This window comes from Stegodyphus dumicola, chromosome 4 (assembly GCF_044657685.1).
Source record: "Stegodyphus dumicola isolate Sdum_Otavi_A_Nest chromosome 4, ASM4465768v1".
Lineage (NCBI taxonomy): Eukaryota > Metazoa > Arthropoda > Arachnida > Araneae > Eresidae > Stegodyphus > Stegodyphus dumicola.
Window position 1 is genome coordinate 33,533,340 of NC_140771.1, and position 14,422 is coordinate 33,547,761.

Here is a 14,422-nt window from a genome sequence, read left to right on the forward strand (position 1 = left end):
TTAAAATCTGCTTCACGGCGTTTTCTATCGTAATATACTTTCTGCCTATTTCTTGCCGTATCCGAGCTTTTAATCGCCTGGTCAATAAGTTTTCGCACATCTTTCTGTTTAAATTCTTGCTCTCTTTGTTGCACAAAGAATAATTTATCTAAAGGCGTAATTAACTTTCGGCCTAAAAATAATTCTGCTGGGGTTTTTCCCGTAGTATCGTGATTTGCCGTTCTTAAAGCATAAGCTAACTCATTTATGTAGCCATCCCAGCGCTTGTGATGTGTGCTAAGGTAACTGCGAATTATTTTTACAATGTTTTTATTAACTCTTTCTGCTATGTTTGCCTGTGGTCTATACGGAACCATTTTGATATGGCGTATGCCAAGTCCAGTGCATATGTTTTCAAATATTTGACTAATGAATTGTTTACCGTTATTGCTAATGACTTGTATCGGTGCACCGTATTTTAAAATGTATCTGTGTAAGAATGCATCTGCGACTGTTTTGGCTGACGCGCGTTTAAGTGGAACAATTTCTGTCCATTTTGAAAAATGATCTACAATTACTAAAAGAAAACGATTTTTATTTAACTCACTCTGGGGGAAAGGACCAAGAAGATCTATGCCTAAAATTTCATTCGGAAATGTAGCGCAAATGCTATTTAAGTACCCGGCCGGGCTGTAATTAATATCATTTATTAACTGACATTGATTGCAGGACCTGACATGCGCAGTTACTATTTTGTATAATTGCGGGAAATATACCGCCTCGCGTACCCTTTTTAAAGTCTTTCTGACCCCTAAATGACCTGCTGTTTTCGCGTCGTTTAATTCCTTCAAAATGCTTAATCGAAGCGAGACTGGGATGACTGGTTTCTACTCGAGATTTTCGTTTGTTGTTTTCGTATAAAATAATAAATTATCTATTATTTCATAGTTTTCTGCTCTATTTCTTATCGCATCGATATCTGTATGTTCAAAGCTTTCGGGGTCTTTCAAATATGCATAGATACTTCCAAATTCAGGATCAGCTTTTAGTTCAGCGATAATTGTATCTCTAGAATCTAAAATTTTTGAAGTCAACACAGCGCATTTAAGTTCGTTGCCTTCGTCGTCCAATTTTATACGAGAAAGTGCGTCCGCTACATTGTTTTCCTTACCCGGTTTATATTTTATTATTAGATTATATTCTTGGAGTTTTAAAGCCCATCTTATTAACCTGGGCGTTAGGTTTTTCCCCGAGTAAAGTCTACCAACAGCCGCATGATCCGAAAAGACTGTTACTGGCGCTTTGCCGAAATAAACTCGAAATTTGTGTACAGCCATTAATACGGCTAATGTTTCTCTCTCTGTAGCTGTATAATTCCTTTGTGTATGATTCAACGTTTTACTAAAAAATGCCAAAGGATGGCTATTTTGCATAAGAACCGCACCCACAGCATAGTCCGACGCATCTGCTGCAATTTCCAGGTTTTCGCCCCCCTCCGGGAATTTCAAAACAGGGGCATTGATGAGCGCTTCTTTTAATCTTTCAAATCCGGTATTTGCTTCCGCTGTCCACGTGAATTTACTTTTATTTCTTTTAATTACCAACAAGGGTTCAACAATATTAGCGAAATCTTTTATGAATGACGGATAGTAAGAACATAACCCAAGGAAAGAAGAAAGTTTCTTGGCGGTGTTGGGAGGTGGGAAATTCTTGATTGCTTTTATTTTTGAATCTTGAGTTTCTATACCCTTTTGCGAAATTTTATAACCCAGATGTTTAAGTTCTTTAGTTGCGAACTTGCATTTTGAGGCGTTCATTGTAAGACCGGCCTCTTTTAATAATTTAAACACTTCTTCTAGATCTTTAATATGTTGTTCCAACGTACTACTCGTTATAATTATATCATCTAGATAGATTAAAGTCGATTTTCCTACGACAGGCTTTAGAACAATGTCCATAGCTCTCTGGAATGTTGATGGGGCCCCACACAACCCAAAGGGCATGCGTAAAAATGCATAAGTGCCCGATTTTGTTATAAACGCGGTTTTATGTATGTCTTCGGGTCTCATAGCTATTTGATAGTAGCCAGGCGTTAAGTCCAAAGTAGTCATGTATCTAGTAGATTTAATCTTTCTAATAATTTCCTCTATAACAGGCAAAGGGTAAACTGGGAATTTAGTAATACTATTCAGTTTTCTGTAATCGATAGCAAACCTCCAAGCCCTTTTATCCGAAGGAGGAAACTCGTTCTTTTTCCTACATAATACGACTGGACTCGCGTACTCACTATTTATGGGCATTATTATTTTGTTCTTTAACATTTCCTGAATATGTTCTTCTATAATTAGGTCTTTCTGTTTATCATAGCGATAAGATTTAGTCCTACAGGGTTTTTCGGCAGTTAACTGTATCTCATGCGTAACTATTTGACAGCTGCCAGACCTTTCTGAAAACAAGTTTGAAAAAGTACTCACCACTTGCTGGATGGCTTGACTTTCATGGTCATTCAAATGGCTAAGGTCAACTTGCGGTTGTTCCACTGGTTCCACCACCCTCTGGTCCATCTCCAGCACAATAGAACTGTCCTGAAAATTCAATTTGGCCCTCGCGGCCCTTAAAAACTCCATACCTAAAATAAGAGGATTTTGCAAATGTTTTACTACAAAAATTAATACTTTGAGGCTTTCCTCTTTTACCTGTATGTTTAATGATAATTTTCTGATGCAGTGACAGGTTTTTCCTTGCGCCGCTATAATTTCTGTGTTTTTGTTTTTAAATAATCGTAACCTATAAAAATTCTTCTTAAATGTATCACTCATAAAATTACCTTCTGCTCCTGTATCGATGAGGGCTTCTACTGGTACATCGCCAACCAGGACTTGTATAATTGGTAGATGTGAGTTCTTTACGATGACCGTATTTAAGTGTCTTTTTGAGGGTTTTTTAAAAACTTCCGGGGTCTGGACCCTCACTTTCACTAACCCCTCTACTCGTTTAAAGCTTTCCTTTCAACTTCTGCCTTCTGGGTACGCGGACGTTTGTTTTCAAATTTCATTTTTGGGCCTTGACCTTCGAGGTTCGATGAGTTAGCTTGATAGCTCTTTCCCCCATAAGAGCGGTTTGCATTTCTAGTCTGCTCATTTGAAGATTGCCTTCGGGTACTTTGAGAATACGATGCCCCTCTAGCTTTTTCCGCTATTCTGCGATTTTGAAACTTGACCGCCAATTCGAAGAGCTCCTGCAATGTGCTTGGGTTTCTAATTTCGAAATAGTCTTGAACAGCAGGTAACAATCTTGGTAAGATTATTTCAATAATCTCCGCGTCGGGTTTCTTCCCATACAGCATATCCGTCAGCTTAATTTTTCGCAGAATAAAGTCCGTCAACTCTTCTATATCCCGTTGATAGAAACTATATAGTTCGGCTTCTAGCCTTGCTCGATCTTTCACTATGGGGAAGGCCTTTAATAACGATTTTTTTAAATTTTCAAATGTATATGTCTGGCCTCCAAATTCCCCTAATAAAAATTTGCCTATATTCTTCCACCATAGCGCGGCCTGTCCTTTTAGTGCAGATGTGGCGATGGCAACTTTTTGTCTTTCAGGCACAGTTTAGAGCTGGAAGTGATTGTCTAGGCCTGCTAGAAATATCGCCACCGAATTTTTTCCGTCGAAATTGACGTTTGGCTTAATTGACGCTCTCATCGTCTGGACCAGGTATCCAAATCCTTCCAATTGGCTTGCCATTTTTTGTTGTTGTCCCGCGGCTTCCATCCAATTTTCGGCCATTTCAGTTCGACAAGTGGTCGGGCGCCAATGTTGAGTTGCACGCTTCCAACCTGCACGCAACAAAGTGGTGACTGCTGAAAACTGGAAATTAGACAGAGTCTTGAGAAGGGTGTAAGTCCCTTTTTATTCAACTTTAGAAATTACAAATGCGTGCTCTTGACGCTCACAAACTACGCCGACCCGGCGGTAAAATAAAACTAAGAAACTGAAAAGAGATAATAACAAGTGACTAACTACGAGGCTCTCTAAACGTAACTAACCTCACCGCGTTCTAAAATACCGCTGATAATTCAGCACTCTGAATATTACGTTGAAAGACTAACAATTTGCCAAGGCAAGCACACAGGCCGAAACGCGTGGTTATTCAATTTCTAACTAGCCACCTCCACACTCGTGAAGCAAGAAAGCACACTTCGAACTCGTTTCCTTTCTATTTAACTCAGAATACTTCCGCTGATAAATTTGAATCCTTGCGCGTTCTACTAAAATTTACATACTCTGGCATTGGCAGTTCCAGGGGAAAGTAAGGCTTGACAGGAAAGATAGTTTAAACTTAAAATAAATGTTAGTTAAAATAAATATAAACCCTACACACTGTTAAATTTATTTTTGTTGTTATTTAGAAAAAATGCCGTTTCTTTGATTTTCAAGTCATTTCCATTGCTTAGTTCTTAGCAATATTATAAATAGGAGTATGAATTTAATTAATTTCTCTGTTTGGGTACCCAATATATGGTACGCAAGCTTCAAGTTCGTTGGTTCGATTCATTATCACCATAGAACTGGGAAAGGGTGGTGAGAGGTCCCAAAGCATTTTTTCCCCTTTCTTTTTACTTTTTCACTTACATTACCCCCCATGTCGTTATACCGGCATCAGGCTGTGCAGCCTTGAAAAGGAAAGCCCACATCTAAATAAGATTGCCAGATGTGAACTTCTATTTAAGCCTAAATAAACTATTTTTTAATATAAATTATATTTAATTGATAAATTATTTTAAAATAAAAGCATTTTACGATATATTAAACAAATCTTTGAAGTCGCAAAAAATAGCATAAGAAAATGATGGATGTCGCAAAAATTGCGCAAAATCGCAGTTACTAAAATTTTAGTAGCACAAGTTTGTCAAAAGTAGCAAATTTGCACAAAATCGTGCGATCTGGCAGCACTGGCATACAGTGACATCACAAGCAATCGTGTGCTTTCTTCAACGTCAGAATATAAAGTCAGAAGTAGTCATATAGCCACTTCAAATAAACGTCTCTTGTATAAATATATAATACGACCAGCATTACTCTATCCTAGTCCTGTCTGGGGTCATGCTGCCAAAACTCACTTTCAACATTTCTAAGTTCTTCAAAACAAAGCATTTAGAGAGATTATCAACGCGCCATGGCTCATTCCAAATTCGTATATCCATCGTGATCTCAAGGTAGACACAATTCAAAATTACAGTGGCTTCCAAAAGTGTTCGTACACTTATGATTTTCATTGAAATAGGACTCTATCATTAATTAAAAGTAAACTTTCTGAATGAGATTTTAACAATCAGATCTATAATCTATTCGTAACAAAATTACATGCAATATTTTTAAAATATAGCGAAACTTTATTTTTAAGGAATTAATAATAAAAAAATGACAAACATTTTATATCACAAAAGTCTTCGTACACTTCAAAAAAATCGTGACATATTAGTAAATATTTTCATTTTTCATTAAATTAATATTAGCAGGCTATCCTTTAGCATCCACATCAGCTTTTAAACGTCTGGAAATAGATTTTACTAGTTTTTTTGTTTGTTTGCTTGTTTAATTTCTGTATCAATGTTCATCCATTCTTCCATCATGGTTGTTTTGAGTTCGCTTTTCGTTTTAATGTCGTGTTTTTGTACTCTAACCTCCAGCTCTTTCCAAATATGTTCTATGGGATTTAAATCTGGTGACTGAGGTGGTGTTTTCAAAACCTGTGGGCAATTATAGAGACACTACAGGTGAACGTTGAGAGCCAGCCGTATACTTAGGATCAAAGTTGTTTCCAATATCCAAATTTTGGGCTGATAATTTTAAAGTGTCTCTTAAAATATTTAAATAAAGAGAGTGATTCATTATGCCATCAATAAATACCAAATTACCTAATCCTGATGCTGTCATATCCCTCCCCCCCACACAAACAAGAACACCTCCACCGCCATGTTTAACTGTTCCAACTAAGTTCTTAGAATGAAGTTCCGAGGGCGCTGCGATCACCGAGGCAAGCGGCTGGACGTTCGCAGCGCTCCGTAAAAAAGTGAAAAAAATTCCTTTCCCCTTGGGGAATATCAATTAAATTACATTGAAATACTGATTCTTCTACAATACCTACACGTTTTCAAAAGTTTTTCAGTTGCGATGTTGATAAGAATGAAACAGCGGACAATGTGAGGAAGTACAACGAAAGGCTGGAATTTTAAGATAAGTACCCTTCTTTCATCTAAACTCAATCAAATTTCTATAAATATGTGCCTTTAAATCAATAAATTTTAACTTTTAATCAGTTTTTAGCATTAAAAAATACTTGAAATTGCTGTGGCTTCCTTTGTTAAACAATTCCGAACAGACGCCAACGTTATCAGTTCATGTCTGTCGTCACTTACAAAGCCCCCTTATCTTGCTTTGAGGAATCTCGTGAGAGGGAAAATAGGGGACTCACGGCATCGCGCTATTTCCTCTCGGATCCTCTGGATTCTTTTTTTTTTTTTTTTAGATCGCTTAAATATTTTTTGCCTTTAAATAATATTATACCTCACCAATTTTTTCTCATACTGTTCCTTGCTATCTGTTGAATGTCCATATGTAACGGATGGATTATTCGTCACTGCCTTAAATAAATTCTTAGAACTATGAGCTTATATAAACAACAGTGTCCCTCATTGTGTAATTAATTAAGTAATTAATTGTGTAATTAATTAATTAAGTAGTAATAAATTATGATAGCAAAATAATAAATCTTGTAATAAATTATGATATATAAATCAATAAATACTATGTTTAATTTGTGTTTTTTATACATATACTCAGTAATTTACATACACATCTCTCTCTCTCTCTCTTTTTTTTTTTTTTTTTTTGTGTGTGTGTGTGTGTGTGTGTGTACGGTTGTGGTCTTGTATTGTATATGGTTCTATCTTGTTTGTCTGCTGCTGTTTTTTGCAAAAATGTATGAAAATGTTGGGAACGAAAATAGCACAATTTACTTTAGTTAAATTAATATATACTTTGTATGATGACTTTTGTTGATATCTCAGGATGCAATACATATTACTTTGCACATACTCAGCATACATATTACTTTGTATTTCATGCTAAATACCTTGATACGAAGCAATTTAACACCGTCAATATTTTTTTCTCCCTCAGTAACACATCTATTCATCATTACCAAACACACTCACCACACACACACACACACTTGTGAGACACTGTTTATTGTAAATGAAGACAAATTTTCCTCCTTTAAACTACACTCATGGACACAATCGTATTTTAGGATATTTTCTACTTCTTTTCCTTTCTTTCTATAGGCCTTTTTTTTTTTTTTCCTCTCTATTATTTTTGGGCCATTTATTTTAAATTTTATTTTGTCCCATCTTTTCTTCCTGACCTTTTGAACTCGTGCAAGATGTACGAAGTTCCCTTTTTACTCTCCTCAGATACGAAATTGCCCCCTTTCTATATACCTTTCCTTCGCACCTATGCTTGATTTTTCGCCCATCGGTGCAGAAAGACTTAGCGGGTGCAAAACAAGACATCTGTCTACTTTGTCTGTCTGTCTGTCTGTCAGAATGAAGTTCCTCATTTTTTCTTCTCCATACAGTTATTCGACCATCGGAATAAAAAATGTTAAATTTGCTTTCGTCAGAAAATAGGACATTATTCCACTACGTTTCGGGTGTATTTATCATTGATTTTGCGAATGAAAGCCTAAGCTTTCTGTTTTTCTCACTAACAAAAAGTTTTTTACGGGCAGAACGCCCATGTAATCCAGCTAAGAACTCAACGAACAGTTTAAGGTGAAACTGAAGTAGAAAACTTTGCATTAAATTCTGCAGAAACTTTTACAGCACTCAAACGTGGGTTTTTCACAAATTTCTAATAATAAATCTCTCATCACTATTCATCTTAGTTAACTTTCTCGGTCGACCTTTTCTTACCTTGTTTTCAATCCGATTTTCTTCTTTAAAGCGTTTTATCGCATACTGCACTGTAGAATGGGATAAATTAACTAATTTAGCGACATATTGAATTGATTTACCACTACTATGGTGAAAAATTATCAATTTTCGAATGCTGTTTGTAATTTCTTTACGACTGCGACCCAGCAAACGATTTTTTAAATGCCACCACAATGCAAAAATTTAAAAAAAAAGCGGCAAACGATAATTCTAATTTTGATTTTATCCAAAGTGTACGAAGACTTTTCTAAGGTAAAATGTTTATAATTTTTTGTTTATTAATTTCTTAAAAATAAAGTTTCGCTATATTTAAAAAATATTTCATGTAATTTTGTTACGAATAGATTATAGGGTACTTTTCCGTTTTGCCGGCGCAAGCGATAAAGTCGCCGAAAATGGTACAACCGATGCCAAACAGGATATTCTCGCCGGTAACCTTTTACGCCTCATTTTCATAATAAGTCACCGCCATTTCTTATCGGATTAATTGTTTCTTTCAATACTGGCATAAAATTGCATAGAAATTTTACCAGATAGTTCAATTTTATGCCCTACGGCCATTCGCCGTAGTTAAGTCAATTAGGATGCAATCACACCGCTCATCCGAAATCGAAAATGCAGAAAAGGCAAAGTAAATTGTTAAATATCAATTCTAATGCGAATGTACTAGCGAAGTAAAGCACTGCGGTTTTACATAATTTCTGAGTAAGCTATTCGTACGAATAAAAATGATTCTTGTATTTAAACTTTTATTTCATATTAAGATTTAACTTGAAATTAATGTAGAATGAATTAATAACCGGATAACTTAAAATTTAATAATTTGAAATAAATGAGAAAATTAGATTTTTGTAGCATAGTTTACGTGGGATGAGATCACTTGGAGTCACGTGATATGAACCGGCGAATCAGCATGCTGTGCCATGAAAGCATAGTAGATTCTTAAACTAATTTCATTTTACAAATTTATTGTCTTTATTTATTGCCTTTTTATAAAATTTTAAACGATATTAAAATGTTTATGCCTTCAAAACAAAAAATCCTTAGAACTAACATCTGTTAACATGTCTTATGTGTATACCGTGTGTTGTCGCCAATAATGTCTGCTTGGCGAAATTTGCACAGGTGAAACGGAAAAGTACCGATTTTAGATCTTATTATTAAAATCTCATTCAGAAAGTTTACTTTTAATTAATGGATAGAGCCCTATTTCAATGAAAATCATAAGTGTACAAACACTTTTGGGAGCCACTGTATATTCAAAAACTTGCCAGAAATTTCTTCTATTCAATTCTCATCTTAACAACTGCATAAACTCTCTTAGATGCTCTCCATTTCCCAGAGAAAAGAACAATATCCATCTGTATAGACTAGCGGGCAAGCTCGCCAGATGAGCGGGCTGCAGCCAAAGCAAAATTTGTAAGTCCTTTGTTTACCTCTGAAAGGTAAATGTATAAAAACATTTCAATATGAATGAAATCAGTTCATTCTTTCCAAGCAACAACCAATTTATAAATAATCTTTTCCCCCAACCAGAAAACAAAAACTGTTGAAACTTCAGTTAATATGTATGACGTCATGATTTAAAGTAATATAACATCATTTTCTCAGTATTAATAAAAGAATTAACATTGCAATAACGTATCGTGTCAATTATCCTAAACTGAAACAAAAAAGTTTTCAACAGTATCTATTTATTTAAAATGCTGACATTAACGAAAAATTTACGATATACAATGACGTCACATGCAATCGCGTGCTTTCTTTAACGTTAGAATATAAACTTTTATAATAATGTATTTAATGTCTGGTAACATTTTTTTTTTTCCAAATTTTGTAAAGCATACAAATTTTTTATTCACAAACTCTACGATTTGGAAGCGAGCAGTGGCAACACTTTTCGAAATAAAGCATTTTTATCTTCAGCGTACTAGCTTTCCACGATTTTTTGGGATCCGGGAGTACCTCTCTCGTTACTTAACTTCCCGCTATTCCGGAGGAGATGATATTACAAACAGACGCTCACGGATTTTAATAGTGTAGTTATTGGTGAGAAGATCACACACACAAGAAATTTTAAAATAAGAAGTTTGTGTCCTGGACAAAGTAATCAAACAAAATTTTGAAAAGTTCATTTTCGACAACAGAAAAAAATATTACATGAATGAAAAAAATAACTTTGGAACTGTTTCATGAATTTTCTTCTTACTTTCAATTGTCGTGTTTGCATATGTATCCAAAGACTGATAAGTTTCTTTCTTTGCACTTCTTAAGTGGCAGTTCCTTTACGAAAGAATTTCATTATTATATACACAAACGGTGGGAGTAGAAGTTGCATAAGTGCATTTTTCACATGGGATTTTATTCTAGCTTTTGGTTACTCTGTACGGAACCACATTTCTTGCACTTTGAACAGCTTTTGCTGTCACTTTTGATTCTTAGAAATATTCTCATACATTATCGCTTCTGCTTTTATTTATTTTTAGAGGAAAATTATAAAAAATTTTAATATTTGATTATTAGTTTGAATGGTTTAGAAAAAAGTATACTTGCACTACTGAAGTGAAAATGATAAGTTAAACCTATGATATTGACACTGAAAAATCTGTTCAGTGACTATTAAGTAGATTAAAGGAAAGTGGTTGTAACATCTGATGTATCTAAGGGATAAAATATTTCCTATTCGAATGGTAGAAAATCTTTTACCAGTCAGATGACGTAAGAAGCTGATTGATCTTTGTCAGAAAAAACCATATGATACTTACTAGGTACTTTTTCCTTACCTCTCTGCAAGTCAGGAAAGCAGGAGAAAACTAATTTTGCTGTCCTTCCCCTTACTTTTACTGTAACCTTTCTTTATAGTTGATGTTAGTGCCTGCATTCGGAAAAGAGAGGACATGCTGACAAAGGACTTATATACAAACAAGCTCTGGAAATCGGGCTCCTTTGTTATCTACTTTCTTTAAATCTTTTGCCTGCTTGAATGAAATACCATACCCGCCTCTTATTAAAATCACTTGTGTTCCATACCACTAATTGACCCACTGCAGGAAATCCTGTATGGACCTGAAGCCCCGGAGCGAGCGACCACAGTATGCCGGACCTTTCGGGAGGTCTGATCCTAGAACCAAGTTTTAACCATACCATCTTCTCACTGCTAATCCATGGAAACGGGAGCAACAGCAACGTCTCTTCTAAGCGTATTTGAGTTAAACATAGGGCTGAATTTAAGTGATTTGTGTGTTGCAAATTGTGATAACAATTTTAAACTTATCTAATAAAATAATAACTAACAATGCATCTGGTAATTAATCTTAAAATAGTTAAAATGTAATGCTAAATTTAAATTATTTACGCAATTTTGTCATTAATTATTTTTATTTTTTATAAAAATATTTTTATAATTGTGTACTTGATTGATGAGTTTTTTAATTTCACAAACAGTTATAGTTTAGTCGTGTTTGTTTTGTAGTATCCCTCAACAGTTTTTCAATTGTATTCTCAATTCCGTAAAACCTCTGGCTTCTTTTGATTATCACCTTTCAGTTGAAGAGTTTTTTTTTAGAATTTGCATTGCAGTTTCCTATTTTGATAGATATTGGTATGCCATCACTTTCTTCCGCGTTACTTTCACTCTCAATTTCTACTGTTCTTTTTAACATTTTCTATAATATTATCGTCAGTTTTTACACTTAAAGCTCTCAATATTGTAGTGGAATGGAGACCGCAGCCAAAGGTGTCAGCGCCGGACGACCAGCAACATCGCATATAGCAGCAAATGTGGCAGCCGTGTTGGATTTGATCATGGAGAACAAGCACATAACCACATAACGTTCAACAAGATGCAGGAAGAGAAAGAGCTTGCGCAAGGAACATTGCAGGCGATTGTGCATGGTGATTTGGAGATGACAAATGTGTGTGCAAAGTGGGTGGACCTCGGACTGCGCCTTACTTGACAAGATGAAGGACGCAGTCAGGGACCAACATGTTGAATCTTCTGCCGTATTGCATGCAACTGTTTTACTAGGTGGTGCACCAACAGCCCCACAGACTGGTTTACCACAGTTCTTCCTGACTTCCCAGCCAGATGGCAGAAGTGTATTGACATGGGCTGGGATTATTTCTAACTGTATTATAAATTTTTTGTTAATAAATTGTATTCCGCTCTGTGGTAGCATTTGTGTCATTTATTTCTGTACGACCTAAATAGCTATAGCTTTCAGGTCCTCTGTGGTTTCTTCAATAAAGATACATATTTAAAAACGATTTTTAAACTATGTTTTAAGAGACTGGCCGGCTGTATTGAGTATAAATCGCATGGCATCTATCAGAAATATTGATTTAGTTATTTCCTGCGAAATGCGTGCATTTTCACAAGATTGAATTCTAAAATTAGATGACTGTCACCAAAGAAGAACAAAAGTAAGTAAATAAAAAAATGACTATTAAGATCATTAATAATTTAAAAATTAAATACTTAATTATTACGAAATTAATTATTATTTAATTAATTTTAATAATTAATATTTGTCGATTATTATTTAATCGATGATTATTATTTAATTAAATAAAATTAATTATTATAGATAAATACTTAAAGATTAAAGTAATTAAATACTTAAAATTAAATAAAATCTAAAGCGATAAATTAAAATTTAATAAGCGATTTGTAATATAATTTTATTGCAAAGAATAAAATTTTCGAGATCAAATTTCTGCTGAAATTGTTGTTTAGTTACTTAAAAGAAGCGCCGGAGCCTTCTGATTCATGGCTCCCGTGCGCTCCGGCTAGAATTATGATTTATCTCACGGCTCCGGTGGGCACCAGCACAATTTTAGCTCTATCAAAGCTTTTATAATACCCTTTTATAAAGGCTGAATATTAGAGTTCTATTTGCAGGAAGAGACAATGTTTTCCAAAAGATAGATTAGAGGTGTATATGCTGATCAGTTATCTAATTAATAAAGCTATTTTTTCATTTTTCATTTCGTTGTCCCATTAAAAATAATCAGTAAAAATACTATTTATCTACGAGTTCTTATTGCTATAGTAAGCTAGAGGTAAATTCTTGGCTTCTTTCAAATATCGAAGTTTTTTGCTTCTGTCATACCATTGCCGGATTGTGGAGACCGTATTGTACGTCAATTAGCACAGTAATTCTTTCCTTTAGTTTTTTAACATATGCTGTTTCACTTTTAAACCGTAATTTGTACTATGGAAATGTTCTGTAACGCAGTTCAGTTTCGTCTGCATTATAAATTTCTTATGGCTTGTATTCGTTTATCAGCCAACGTAAAACATTATTTACGTATATAGTTATCAGTTGCGTGATAATACGCCTCTTCCTTCTCACCATTTTTTTTTCCGTTGAACAATATTATTTTTCTCTTTCCGATCTGTGAGCCATCCATTACTTAATACATAATTTGCCTCTATCACTTTAGAGAATTCAACACTTTTATAAGGAAAATATCTCTAGAAATAAGAGCACTTTTTAGTTATCGAGATTTTCCTTCTTTTTACTCTTTTGTGAGACATTTATATTATTTTTCGATCAGTTCTTCACCAATTATAGTTCTTTATAAGTTCTTCATAAATTATAATTTTTTGTTTAAGTACACTGCGGGGGAAAAAAGAAAAAAAAGAGGAGGAAGAAGATGAGATAGACAGATCTATATCTCCTGTTCTACTGGGCCGATTGACAAAATTCAAATTGCGTTTTCTATGTCTTGAAAGTGCGACTGAGGCTATAAATTAGATTTATATATAACATTGTCAATTTGCGCCAAGAATAATTCACTTAGCGAACTTCTTAATATATGGCAACCTATTTTCTTTTCCCATTTTACATTGTGCAGGAGCGGGAAAAAAGTTACTTCGTTCTCACTTTCAAATAATTTTAACAAAGTGCCTAAACCACATTTGGTGTTATTACCGCTTTCAACAGTTATGCCAAATTTCAAAACGCGCCAATATATAAATTCACGTTCTACTGGTCGTTCAGATCTCGGCAAAGACTATCACATTTACTGATCCGAAAACTAAGTATGTAAATCACGTGAAAAAGTTTAACTTCTTGCCATCTTATATTAGAAAAGGCGAATGTGTGTGACGTGAACGCAACTGTGTTTTTATCTGAGGCAATGAAATTTTTGATTAACGTCATGAGTTAAATTGTTTTGTTAACTGCTCATTGTCACGCAAAGTCTGATCCACGTTCTCTTTTAACCTTTATTTAATATTATTTATTTATTATTTATGTTTATTTAATTTTATAGCCAAGTCTCAAAATGTATATGCAATTTTAAAGTTACATTTATTCTCTACTTTTTAATACCCAAATTTTCATTGCTTTCGGTTATTCGATTCGTTAGAAGATTGAGGGCTTACTAGCTATCAATATAAAAGAAGGAAAAAATTGTTTTAAATCAGATGCAATAAGAA

The 14,422-nt window shown here is 34.4% G+C and overlaps 1 protein-coding gene across 8 annotated transcripts in view; it reads left to right on the forward strand.

Annotated features, from left to right (window-relative positions):
- LOC118181133 (uncharacterized) overlaps positions 1–12,146 on the forward strand; it is a 104,107-nt gene extending 91,961 nt beyond the window's left edge. For all 8 annotated transcript variants that reach the window (XM_085814694.1, XM_085814695.1, XM_085814706.1 and 5 more), the window contains one exon: positions 11,691–12,146. Coding sequence is in view for 1 of the 8 variants with exons in the window: in XM_085814708.1 (XP_085670834.1) it covers positions 11,691–11,933 (243 nt within the window). In the remaining 7 variants the exon portion in view is untranslated. The remainder of the gene's footprint in view (positions 1–11,690) is intronic.
- The last annotated feature ends 2,276 nt before the right edge of the window (positions 12,147–14,422 follow it).